This window comes from Festucalex cinctus, chromosome 3 (assembly GCF_051991245.1).
Source record: "Festucalex cinctus isolate MCC-2025b chromosome 3, RoL_Fcin_1.0, whole genome shotgun sequence".
NCBI classification, from domain to species: Eukaryota; Metazoa; Chordata; class Actinopteri; order Syngnathiformes; family Syngnathidae; genus Festucalex; species Festucalex cinctus.
This window is the reverse complement of record NC_135413.1, coordinates 8,690,210-8,703,811: the sequence shown is the minus strand read 5'-3', so window position 1 is coordinate 8,703,811 and position 13,602 is coordinate 8,690,210. Positions and strand designations below refer to the sequence as shown.

Here is a 13,602-nt window from a genome sequence, read left to right as displayed (position 1 = left end):
GAAAGTGTCACTTATTTGCTACAAGTCCACCAAGGTGCTGCAGTCTGGGATCCAGGTACAGGAAATCATGGTGGTGCTGATGTGTCAGCAATGTGTCAAAAAGTATTTCTTGGTGTCAGTCTATCAGCTGGACTTGGATATCTTCATGTTCCTCCATGGTCATTTCCTGTACGAGTCTCTGCAAGAAGGTAACAATTGTATGTCAGATGAGGTACCAAACAATGAACTGAAAGTCACTGAGCCAATGAAGTACATTATTACATGAGCAAGACTATTTGTGAAAGCCATGTAAATTCCTGCACATCGAAGTACAAGGAAGCTGTTGTATCTTCAATCAAAACTAATTAAATTGCTTAGTGATATTTATTAGGTAAAATTGTTCAACATGGTGACAAATCGATATCTGAGTAAAAGGTTTCAAATGTTTTTGTAAGCAGCACTTTTCTGAGTGGTTAGTAGCAACAAGACACGGGGGGAATTACGAGTCTGAGTTGCAGATGTGTTAGTTCAGTTAACACCATTATTTTTGCACGATATACTAAACATATCAGCAAACGATGTAATCTAAATACCACATATTCCAAGCAAAGGTATGTTTTGAGCCATTCACATGCATGCTCGAATGGAATTATTTTTCCATGATGACATAATTGTACGTTACGAGACACCGCGTTCTCTTCCGCGTTCTCTTCCTCGTCGTCTCCCTCGCCCCCTTTGAGATGGTCCACATGTCTATAAAACATAACATAACTGTGTGTTCTCTGTTGCATGGTTTAGTTGCACTAACAAATATGAACATAGATAGCCATTATCATTAGCTGACGTACAGTATTTCCAAACAATGCCGACAAAAATATTAATTCTGAAATTAAATGACTAAATCACAATTATTAGGGATATGTACAGTATGTCTAACAAATGCAATTCACTTACGTCATCACTCGAGGGAATACCAGAAGTTGTTTGCGTTCTGTTCCGGTGAAATTGGTGGTAGGCTGTTGAAGTAGGGGCTCTCTGGGACGCCGTAGTTCGTGTGCTTAAAATCATTGCATTATCTTGTTTGACCGATAGATGGCGGTCGTGAGCTACACACTGGGGCTTTAACGACTGTGTCTCATGCCTGAGATTTAGCCAGCCAGGTTAAGGAGGCAGCCGGGCTCCTAACATGGGAAACTGAGGTAGCCCGACAATTTCCCAGGTAGCTCAATGCTTTGAGAAGAAATATGATCCTTTTTCAAGTTGTATCGTCACAAAACTGAAAATAATGTAACACATTTACAAGGAGAGAGAGAGAGAGAGAGAGAGAGAGAAAATGTGCATGATGATGACCTGTTCTCGACTTCGAAGTAGAGTACGGCCTGCCTCTTTTTGCCAATGCAAGTCAATTATTTTATATAACTTTAAAAGAAGACATTGGGGAAAAAAAAGGCTTTGCTTTTACATTAACATTATTTTATTCCACACACACAGAGGGTCCATTCAGGTCTTACAGTGAGGCCTCTCAACCCTTTTTGAGAAAACCAAAGGTTCACAGCCTGTCTGGCATCATAACCAATCAAATCAGTCCTTCCCAGCGAGAGCTTACAATATTGGAAAAGTATACAATATAGTTGTTGAATATAACGACATCAATATTATTGTGATATTTAACATGTACATAAAAAATTACATTTTTATTATCTATCCATCCATCCATCCATTTTCTTGACCGCTTATTCCTCACAAGGGTCGCGGGGGGTGCTGGCGCCTATCTCAGCTGGCTCTGGGCAGTAGGCAGGGGACACCCTGGACTGTTTGACAGCCAATCGCAGGGCATTTTTATTATCTAATGAAATAATTGTTTTTTTCATGCCCAAAATAACCAAACTCAATGTATCCTTAGTTGAATAATTTTAATTAAATACCACAGATAATGTTCAACAATTGGTGATGCACATTTAAGTTTGCGTCTGAATGATCAAATTCCGATAAAAGCATACAATACTATATGAAACTTATTGAATGTCTTTGCGATATGCATATTGCATGGGCCAATATCACGACATCGACATTTCTTTTCAATATATTGTGCAGCCCTATTCTGAAGCAGGTGTTCGTGAGCACATTGTCATTGACTCACAGATGACTGATGAAAATAAAACTGTAATAACTATGACTCAGAATATTGTTCTGGTTCAGTGTTTGCCTGTTTAAAAGTGCACTGTGGAGTTGAAAATGTTAATATTAAAACTTTTTCCATCCATTTTCTTGACCACTTAGTTCTCACAAGGGTCGCGGGGGGTGCTGGAGCCTATCCCAGCCAGCTTCGGGCAGTAGGCGGGTTACACCTTGAACTGGTTTCCAGTCAATTGCAGTATTAAAGTTTTTTCTAGATCATATATGCTCCACCAATACCCAGATGAGTACAAAGAGCCCAGACTTTTTAACTATGACTGCGACTATCAGCTTGTGTCTTCCCTTCACACGCCACATTTTGTTGATGTCATGCTCATCTCGGCAGACATTTAGTGTTAGTGTACGATACAGTTGGGATGGAAACTGAAAAAAAAAAACAAGAGATCGGCCCTCGAGCTCAGTACAAACTCCAACTCAGACTCCAAGAAAACTGAAAAAACAAAGTTTATTTGAGCACTCGTACTCACACTCATGCTTAACACAGAGGCTGCCGTTAAGCTGTAGGCCAGAGGTGGCTTTTGCGAGTAATAAAAACAAAACAAAAAAAAAACAAAAAACAATTATTAAAAAAAAAAAAATGTCAAACTCCACAGTCTCTCCAGTTTTGGGTGATAAATATTATAAAAGTGAATTATATACTTAACAAAAATATAAATGCAACACTTGTTTTTGCTTCCATTTTTTATGAGATGAACTCAAAGACTTAAAACTTCTTCCACATTCACATTATCACCATTTCTCTCAAATATTGTTCACAAACCAGTCTAAATCTGTGATAGTTTACACTTCTCCTTTGCCGAGATAATCCATCCCACCTCACAGGTGTGCCACATCAAGATGTTCATTAGACACCATGATTAGTGCACAGGTGATTAGTGTAGGTCTAGAGCAAATTAACAACTGGATGAAGCAAAATTTCCTTCAACTAAAGGAAAACAAAACGGAGGTTTTAGGCAATAAAGAAAAGAGGATTGCTGTTAAAAAAATAAATAAATAAAAAAACACCTTGAGTCACTGTCTTTAAAAACCAAAGGCCAAGAACAAAATATTGGGGTGCTGACAGATTCAGACCTGACTTTCAGCAATCATGTCAAATCAATCACTAAAACAGCCTTTTACCAGCTGAAAAACATATCCAGACTGAAGGACTGCATGCTCCAAGCAGACCAAGAGAAGCTTAGTCATACTTTTATCCCCAGCAGACCCAATTATTGTTACGATCTTCTGACTGGACTCTCTCAAAAGAACATCAGACAATTGCTGCTCATTCGGAACACTGCAGCTCGAGTTCTGACCAAAACAAAGACATCAGAACATATCACTCCAGTACTTAAGGATTTACACTGGCTCCCAGTCAGCTGTAGAATAGACTTAAAATTCTGCTACTGGTCTCTAAATCACTGAATGGTTTGGATACTGAGTATATTCAAGAAGGTGGCACGGTGGTTGACTGGTGAGCATGTCCGCCTCCCAGTACTGGGGACTCTGGTTCGAGTCCAGGCTCCGGCCTTCCTGGGTGGAGTTTGCATGTTCTCCCCGTGCCTGCGTGGGTCTTCTCCGGGTACTCCGGTCTCCTCCCACATTCCAAAGACATGCATGGCAGGTTAATTGGGCGCTCCGAATTGTCCCTAGGTGTTAGGGCTGCACGATATTGGAAAAACATGCGATATGCGATATACTTGCTGAACATAGCGATATCGATATTATTGCGATAGTTAATATTTACCTAAAGAAATTACATTTTTATTACCTAATGAAAGAAAAACATTTTTCATGGGGCAAAATAAGCAACCTTCATGTAATCTTAGTTAATTAATTGTAATGATGTCTTGATAATTTTCAACTATTGAATGGCGATGCACATTTTAGTTAGCATCTGACTGGTCATATTCATATAAAAAGCATAAAATTCCATATAAAACTTATTGCGTGCCTTTGCGATATGCATATTGCAAGGGCCAATATCGCGATATCGATATTTTTTAGATATATTGTGCAGCCCTACTAGGTGTGTTTGTGTGTGAGGCTGGTTGTTCGTCTCTGTGTGCCCTGCGATTGGCTGGCAACCAGTTCTGGATGTACCCTGCCCAAAGCCAGCTGAGATAGGCTCCATCACCCCCCCCTGCGACTCTTGTGAGGACTAAGCGGTTCAGAAAATGGATGGATATATTCAAGAAATGCTGAATGAATACAAACTCAGCAGGGCTCTGAGATCTGCAGACTTGGGTCAACTAATGGCACCCAGAGTTCAAAGAAAACATGGTGATGCTGCATTTAGCTGTTATGCTTCACACAAATGGAATAAGCTGCCAACAGAAGTGAAATCACCCCCAAGTACAAATGCCTTTAAATCCAGGTTAAAAACTTTTCTTCCTATACCTTTAAGGTCTTTTAGACATATTTAAATTGTGTGTGTTTTTTTTTAATAATCTTACAAGATTTGTCTACTCTAAATGTTTTTAAAGTTTGCTGTCTAATGTTTTAACATTGTCAACGTATGTTATTTTAATAAATTTTGTAAGCTAACTTTGTTTTCTCAGCTTTGCTTCTAACTGCTGTGTTAGTTTCTTTCCTTGTGTATCAAATGTGCTATAGAAATAAACTTGCCTTGTCTTAATTAGCAATTGAATATGATTTTGAGATGACGTGTTAAAGTTGGCCTTCGCAGCGCGTGGTGGCTAGCTTGACTCATCCTCGCACGACTTGATCTGAATGCATCGCAGTTCAAGAATGATCCGTTCAACACTAATTAAAACATGCACTCAGACGGCACAAGCCTTCAACTACATTAATATGAAATTGGAAGGAGTGGCGGCTAGGATTTACACTCAATTCTAACAATATTTGATATTTGGCAGCTGCAGCCCCAGTAAGGTTGCATTATGGCTAGTAATTGTCTTGACTGTTAATTTTGACCCTCTCATGTAGTTAAGTTTTACATTAAATTTTAGAAACAGCTCCCGGTATTATGGAAGGAAGTTCTACAATCACAATACTAAACTAAATGAATAACTATCTGAGCATTTTTACTTCTGCAAAAACTGAATTTTTGGTCTGAAATTATTGTGCAGCTATACGTACAGGGAAATGTCACAGTTTAAGTAGCACAGCTTAGTCAAACTTTAGCAACGACCTCTACTGTCAAATTTTAACCTCGGAGTGGGGGTTGTTGGAAGGTGCATGCTTACACAGCCTTACTCAGCTTCATCCTCCTCTCTTCACATCCTGGTTTGTTTTGAAGGTTGTTTCCCACACCATGTCATTAAATTGCACCACAGAAAAAGCAGTGTGGTGATTAATTCACATGAATTATTCACTATCTCTCATGCTTATGCACTGCTGCTTTCATCCATGCCCCCAAGCAACTCGGCTGCCTTCTTTCTAGGGCAACTTTAAAAAGAGGCTGAAGCGAAATATTCACACAGCATTCAATGTCGTCGCATGATTGATTGGATTAGTGGAGCAGGGAAATACACAAAGATCTGGTTCAAGAGGAATATCACGCAAGAACACAAATGCTGCATAAAATTACCTTTTTAATGGCTTGTATACACATCAACTATGACCCTATAGCCACCAAGTAAATATTTTGTTAGCTGCCTATTTTTGAAAATATGTTACATAAATAGGGTTGCCAACTTTCTCATCCTGAAATAAGGGACAGGTGCACGGCACGGTGTCATGGTGGTGTGAGCATGATGTGTGAAATCAGTGTATATACTCTCCACTCGGTAATTAGGTTGCTACTGACAAATTATGTTATTATTATTATTATTTTTATTTATATTTTTACTAAAAATCAGTGAGTGTTTTATGCCAGGATCCCTGCATGGGATAATGAGAGCCTACCAACTTCATTGTTTGCATCAACAATTCAGAGTATATTCAGTATCGTGAATGGTGACTTGCAGAAGTTAGGTTTATATTTCACTGTGATTGTTTTTTTTCTTGAGTGCTTCGTTTTCATTTTATTGTTAATGGTTCTGACAACATGATGATGCAGACCAATCTTAGAGTAGCACCTGGAAAAATATATTACGAAAGAAAATTTATATTCACATTCTTACGAATGAAATCTGCATTTAGAGTTTCTCCCACACATTTCATACTTATTGGTACAACGGTACTTAACACATTATTTTTGTCATAGAGGAAGAAAACAAGCTTACTGTAGGTGTGGTAACGCAAGCTTTTTGTTAATTAAAATCCTCTCTTGGACCTCTCTGACTCCTCACCCTGCTTCCTCGCATTTGGGCCCACAATCACACCCCAAACATAACAGCATCACTGTGTGTGATGTTCTACAAATTGTGCATGCATGTGTTGTGTGTGTGTGGCTTGACTGATTAAAATAAAAGTTTTCCCACTCACTTGAACATGTGATCGTGTGAATGTTATAACGTGAGGACTCACAAGAATTCCAGCGATGTCAACTGTGTCAGCCTAGACGAGACGTGTTGGCGGATCCCAATGTAATATGTCGCTTTGCATCACATTTTTTTTTAATCCACAAAAAGGCAACGGCAGACCCAGCTTGCTACATAAAAATGACGTCCGCGGTAATTCGGCAGGCAGGCGAGCACGTTCTTGCTGAAGTAGATTCGTCTGTCAAAGGACCCGCGTCTGACCGCCCCCACCCCCCATCCAGATTGTCATTGGCTAATTTTAGCTGTCAATCTAAGCCAAACGTGAAAGGAAGTTACGTCACGTCACACCCAGCAACTCATTTTATTGGCTACGAGGAACTTCCTTGTCACTTGTCAACCTACGGGAGCAGCTATGGTCCAAAAATGGCAAAAATGCCATTTGCTGCATTTCGTGTAAGAATTGAGAATTATTTTACGGGACATAACAATTTAGCCCAAAATACGGGGCGTCCCGACTAATACGAGACAGTTGGCAACCCTATACATAACAGTAGGGCTAATTCACATAACCACCACCAAGACACAATTTCACTGGCCATGACTGCAAATGATGGCAATAGTCCGGTTCAGTGGTACCTTGACTTATGAGTGCCCCAAAATAAAAGATTTCTAAGTTATGTGCCTTTGCGTGGTTGTTTTTATGCTTTGTGTTGGGAGCCAAAATTTTGAGCCTTTGAGTGAGATTTAGATACACCATCGCTTGGGTGAAAGAAAAAATATTGAGCAATTTGTAACTATGATGCCCTCACATAGACAGTCGGTGAGGGGGGCCACTGTCTCCAGTGCATTTTAGCTACTGAGTGGACGGGACAGTCAAAAACTCAAAAAATGAGAACACTCGCAAGGAGTAGATACAAGCACAGAAATAAACAGCCAATCCATTTTGAAATGTGCGGTGATTGGGGTGAAAAATCAAAACTAGAACAAGATCCCGCAACCCGTAATTTCAAATGAGCTCCTCACCTCGTGTGGCAGGTGGAGGGAGGCTCGCTGAGTGCCGTCCCTGCGCTGGATGCCCATCAGAAAGGGTACAGGCGCATCCAGGAGGTGGTGTAAAGGTGTAGAAATGATGGGAAGGTAGATGTGCTGCCACTGGAATGGGAACAACAATGTTGTGACGCCTTCTGCCACTGTCATCAAGCGCTGGTAGTCTAAGGTGGAAGAGGAGTGGTGAAAATGAGTGACAAAATGAGTAATTAAAAATAGTTTTAAAAAAATTTCCAGAATACTTTATAAAAGGTAAAAATATTGTAATTGATAAAATTTCAGACAGAGCCAATAACCTTAATGAATATTTAGTTAAAGTGGGCAGTAACTTGGCAAATGAAATTCCAGAGCCCAGAGACAAACATGAAATAGATAAGTACATTGTAAATAATTTATCCAATATGTTCCTTAAAGTGTATGAGACAGCTCAGGACATTTTTGTATATGTTGTTTTGAACGATATAATATACACGACAAAATGAGCGGCTCGTCGAGTCAAAACATATTAAAATAGTGTTTCCTTATTTTGAAATTACCCGCGCAAAATCTGGCCATTGGCGCGCTCCCAGAGGCCGAATCGGATATTACGTCAGCAGAAGAACGGAAGTCAGCGTCTTTGCTCTGCTGCTGCAAGCTTACGACTGCTGTGTGTTTTATCATCAACTGAATTTCTACAATGCCGTCTCGTTGCGTGGACGGATTTTGTTGTAATCGAAGGGAGGATGGTGTGAACCTTTTTCTGTTCCCTAAAGACGTAGTTCTTGGCGAAAAATGGACAAAGCAAGTACAACGGATGAGAGATAAATGGACACCTGACTCCAACGTCAGTGTTGTACAGCGCACATTTCGAGGAAGACTGAAGCTGTCACTTGGCTATAATGTGGGGTAAGAACTACAATCTAGAAATTTAACAGCACTTATTTTAGCAGCTCATGGCAAACATAACCACTGCCAAATTAATATAGAGTCAATGAAAACGAAACAATTTCTAATGAGGAACTGCTAACTTTCCATTTGTTGTCTATTTTATTTTGTATTATGTATTGTGTTGTGCATCTGTGTTGAAGGCATCATGCCCAAGTTAACAACAGTTCAAACTTTGTTTCAGATGGTGGATGAGATGCTTATGGTGTGAGTATGAGTCGAAGGAAACTGCTACACAGGCGACATATTTGGAAGATGATTTGGGTGATGTATGAAAATAAATTTATTGGAGTAGTTATAGTTGATAAATTATGTTGGAAGTCACACATAGAAAATGTCAAAAGGAAAATGTCAAAAATCATCAGGATACTCTACAAAATAGGGGTGTGAATTGCCTTGTACCTGACGATTCGATCCGTATCACGATTCATAGGTCACGATTCGATTCGATTAATCCCGATATGAATTTACAAGTCGATTGTTACGATTTTTTTTTTACTCAATTTAGAAAATACCATTCAGTAAACTTGTACATATACACTGTAAGATTTGTATGAAAATTTATTAATTATTGATCACAAACTTCAGTGTTATAACTGTGAGCCACTGTATTAAAAAACAGGTTGTAACCTTTTTCATGTTAGAACAGCACTGAAATAAAATATTAAGGCTTAATGTTCCATTAATATAACATTCTTCCATGCTTAAAGGGATCGTTCGGATTTTTTAACATGAATCTCAATTTGATCCTCACCTCCAGTGTGTGCGATCAGCACTGACTTACCCCTGACAGCGTTCTGTGACACGCATTCTGGTTCGGTGTTGGACGAGAGGTAAATAGTCCAGCAAGCTGGCTGGGGTCTCGGAAATAAAGCGTTTTTCTTCTAAAAACTATTTGTTTTCAAAAGCGTGATACATTTCCATCACAATACTCTTTTCTGAATAAAGTCAGACGCCATTACCGCCAGCCACTACTTTTCTGTTCGTTTGTTCGTATCACTGCGCGGCGCCCTGTAGAGCGCTAACCGACGCACTGCAGCCAGCTAGCTGATACATCCGCCTTCGAAAACGCAAACAACTACAGGCGGAAGGATCAGCTGGCAGCAGTGCGTCAATTCGCTGTCTACAGGGCGCCGCGCAGTGATACGAACGAACAGAAAAGTAGTGGCTGGCGGTAATGGCGTCTGACTTTATTCAGGAAAGTGTATTGTGATGGAAATGTATCACACTTTTGAAAACAAATAGTTTATAGAAGAAAAACGCTTTATTTCCGACACCCCAGCCAGCTTGCTGGACTATTTTCCTCTCGTCCAACGCCGGACCAGAACTGGTGTCACAGAACACTGTCAGGGGTAAGTCAGTGCTGATCGCACACACGGGAGGTGAGGATCAAATTGAGATTCATGTTAAAAAAGCCGAAAGATCCCTTTACGGTGTGAAAGTTAGACGTTTTGTTGACTATTTTTCCATCAAAAAAGGATGTTAAAAAATCGATTCGGCTGCCTATTGAATGGATTCGAGAATTGCGTGCTGTAGTTTCGCGATATATTGCCGAATCGATTTTTTTTAACACCCCTACTACAAAACTAAGGATGTTCTGAATATGAAATCATTATACACATTATATTGTTCATTATTATTACCATATTGACTTATTGTGTGGAAATCTGGGGAAATGCATATAAAACAAATACTAACTCTGCTTTCAAGTTGCAAAAACGAGTCATAAGAATTATTAATCAATCAAAATCTAGAGAACCAACACATTCACTATTTATTAAATTAAGCACAATAAAATTTTATGACTTAGTTGAGTTTAAAATAGCACAAATAATGTATAAAGTAAACAACAATCTATTCTGCCACAGTATTCAGAAGCTATTTGAATTAGACACAGTCCTTATGAGATAAGGGGTACAAGTGTCTATAAAAAAAAAAAAAACAAGAACAAATATTAAGCAAAGATGTGTTTCTGTAAGAGGTGTTCATTTGTGGAATAGTTTTGGTAATGACCTGAAAAGATGCAAGTCAATTGTTGAGTTAAAAAAAAATGTTCAAAAATAAAGTTCAAGAGTATTATTTGGATCAGATGTGAACTGGTACAATTGCAGAAATGAAATGGAATGTTCTTTTGATTGCATTGTGGGGGGTGATGAGGGTTGTATGTGCGAGTACGATGATGTATTGTTGCGGTGTGCGCCTAGGGGGTTCATGCACATGCGCTATTGGCAAGTGTACGTGTGTTGAAGTGGGGTTGTCCACATGAGTATAATTGCACGTTTTTTTTTTTATTGTGATGTTAATTTTCTGTTGAAATAAGAAGCAAAGAATAAAGGGTAGGATTAGATAAGTTTTTAACTTATAATCCTTGTCAATTGGAAAAATAAACAATCTCTGAATATCGACCACTGGTTAAACTTACTAATAAATTATATCTCAATGGAAAAAATCTCTGCCTTAAATAAAAATCAAGTATCAAGATTTAAACAAATATGGTCTATGTACATAGAATATTTTAATCTTAATTTGGCAACTTAATCCTGCCAAGATTCTGCCTGTTAACGAGAGCCACCACATCGTTACAACTTCTGTTTTCGCTGCTTCTGTATTTGGTATTTTGTATCTGATTGTTTTTATTTTTATATAGTCAGGAACCTAGTTGCTGCTAGTGGGCTCAAGCATACCACACTATACGACACTTTACTCACTAACTCCTTAAGATTTATTTCTAGTGGGCACTAAGCATCAACACTTGGTGTTACTGCATGCTAATTAGTCAATTTTCTTGACGCCGTCCCCCGTGGTCGGGCGGGGGTGGTTCTGCCCCCCGTTGTCTGCTCGGTAGCGGTTGCGTCTTGGCCGCTCCCTGGGCCCCCTGTGGGGTGCGGTGTTGGGGTGCTTTCCCTGGTGCCCGGGGCGGTGCCGTCCCGGCGCGGTCCGCTGCTCCGTGCCCGGCGGCGCGGTTCGGGGCGGGTGGGCCTCTGGTGTGCCCCGTGGCTCCCTCTCCACTCCCCCTTCCTCCCCCCCGTCGCCTCTCCCTCCTCGCCTCCTCCCGCCCATCCTCCTCTGCCTCCCGGTCCCTTTTCCCTTGTCGCCCTCCGCCCTCGCACGTTAACTCCAGGCCCGTCTACGCCCACATCACGTTTTGCTAGCATGCTTGCGAAATAGGAGCTGGCGAGTGTTTTATCTTGAAAGGTAACCGGAAATTTATTTCGAAACTGCGTCGGTCTTCCTGTCCCGCTCGATGTGTTTTGTGCTACCTTGCCATTTGCCGGAGGCCTACCGCTGCGGTGTCCGGCAAAAATGGAAAATAGGTCTATCCTTGCGGGAGGGCTGCGGCACGCCGCAGCTGAGACGCAGTCGACACGCAACGCACCCGCAAGCGGTGTAAACTGCACCATTCGAATGAATGGAATCTAATTGCTTGCGTCGCCGGAACGCACCACAACCGCACCGCAACCGCAACCGGTGTAAACCCGGGGGGAGTGGCGTCACGCAGCTGACACGTTCGCCATGCCCTGTTTGCGACACCCCCCGCTTCTGTATATCGGCAGAGGATGAGTCGAAGTAGTTAGCAGAAGTGTGTTTTGTGATTGTAACAAAGTAAGATGGAGATCTTGGATGGATGACGAGGATGAAACTAAACAATATGAATACATGACTGACATGCCATCCAGTGTATAAGTGCCGCTCTTGGGGTGTGTATATTGGTAAATACTTTATTATTTTGATATCAAAACCCATTATGATTTTTTTTTGGTTTTGTTTTGTTTTATAGAAGAAAATCACTATTCAGATTTTGCCGCAAAAAGCATGTTTTCTCCACTTTTTGGTCAGAAACTCACGTTTTTGATCAAACCAACCCGTTTGTAAGAAAAGAACAGAAAAAATTTGAAACAAATAGAAGCGCTGCACTTGAGACTTGATGCTAGGGATGCTCCAAAATATATCGTCTACGATATTACCGGTGTATTTTTTTGGTGATAAAAATTTGAAATATCGCGAAATTGACGTGATGACGTAATGCATAACATTATACGTCTTCGTGGCAATTTGGACGTACACGCGTCGTTCGCTGCTGCATAAAAAACAAGGAAGGAGTGAGGCTGCAAGAGCTGCAGCCAGTTCTGTCGCGTTTTCGGCAAAGTGGGAGTGAGCTTCGTCGTGTGGAGGCTGTTTTGCTACAAGAGGTCAGATGTAATACTAAAAAAAATAAAATAAAATAAATAAAATAAAAAAAATAACACGCACACAACAAAAAACAATCGTTTGCAAATTGTGCAGAAAAACTGTAAAGTTAAAAGTTAAAGCCGTAAAGTTAAGAGTATGCGGAGGCTAAAGCAGCTAAAGCAGCTCATGTTGTTGGGGTAATTAATTACTGGAGCACTCTTGATTAGACGCACTCCTTATGGAAATTAAAAAAAAAAAAAAAAAACAGCCGGTGGTTGGTTAATACTGAAGCGGTCACATCAATCCTGCTTATTTTACCGTGACCGGTAATCTAGTTGACGTGAGTTTGTGATGCTAACCGACCGCTAAGCTAACATGCTCTCAACGAGACGGCGTGTGCGTTGTTGTCGCACAGTGGCGTAAACATGCACATTTGTGTTTTTCATACCCGCTAGTAATGTCTACAATTCACGGCAAAATAACACTCGAGGAGAGTTGCCGCCGGTTGCGGCAAAAATAACCACTGCCTAAACAATCAGAGGGAAAACAAAACATTCAAGAGGCTCAACCACACAGGAGAAAATAATGGAAAATAATGACTCGTGCAATTTGCCACTTGACTTCTGAATGTACAGTATGTGCTTTCATTGTATTTGTTAAGTAAATGTCCTTTAAGCAGTTATGTTACATTTTGCAAGGTAAACACTACCTGGTCTGTTTTTATTTCCATTAGAGTTGGTATATTTGCACTTTGTTTACATTTAAATTGTGGGGAAAAAAGTGTCTTAAATATTGTTGCTGCAATAAAAGTGCTATTATTCAGAAGTGCCAATAACAAATCTATTTGTTCAGTAATTATTACCAATATCATCAAAAATATCGTCACCGCAAATTTCCTTGAAATATCGTGATATAATTT

The 13,602-nt window shown here is 40.1% G+C and overlaps 1 protein-coding gene across 2 annotated transcripts in view; it reads right to left on the bottom strand.

Moving 5' to 3' along the window:
* The window catches only part of LOC144015573 (DENN domain-containing protein 5B-like), a 60,971-nt gene that overhangs the window by 32,675 nt on the left and 14,694 nt on the right, over positions 1 to 13,602 (bottom strand). For both annotated transcript variants that reach the window (XM_077515682.1, XM_077515683.1), the window contains exon 4: positions 7,566 to 7,753. In XM_077515682.1, coding sequence (XP_077371808.1) covers positions 7,566 to 7,753 — 188 coding nt within the window. The remainder of the gene's footprint in view (positions 1 to 7,565; positions 7,754 to 13,602) is intronic.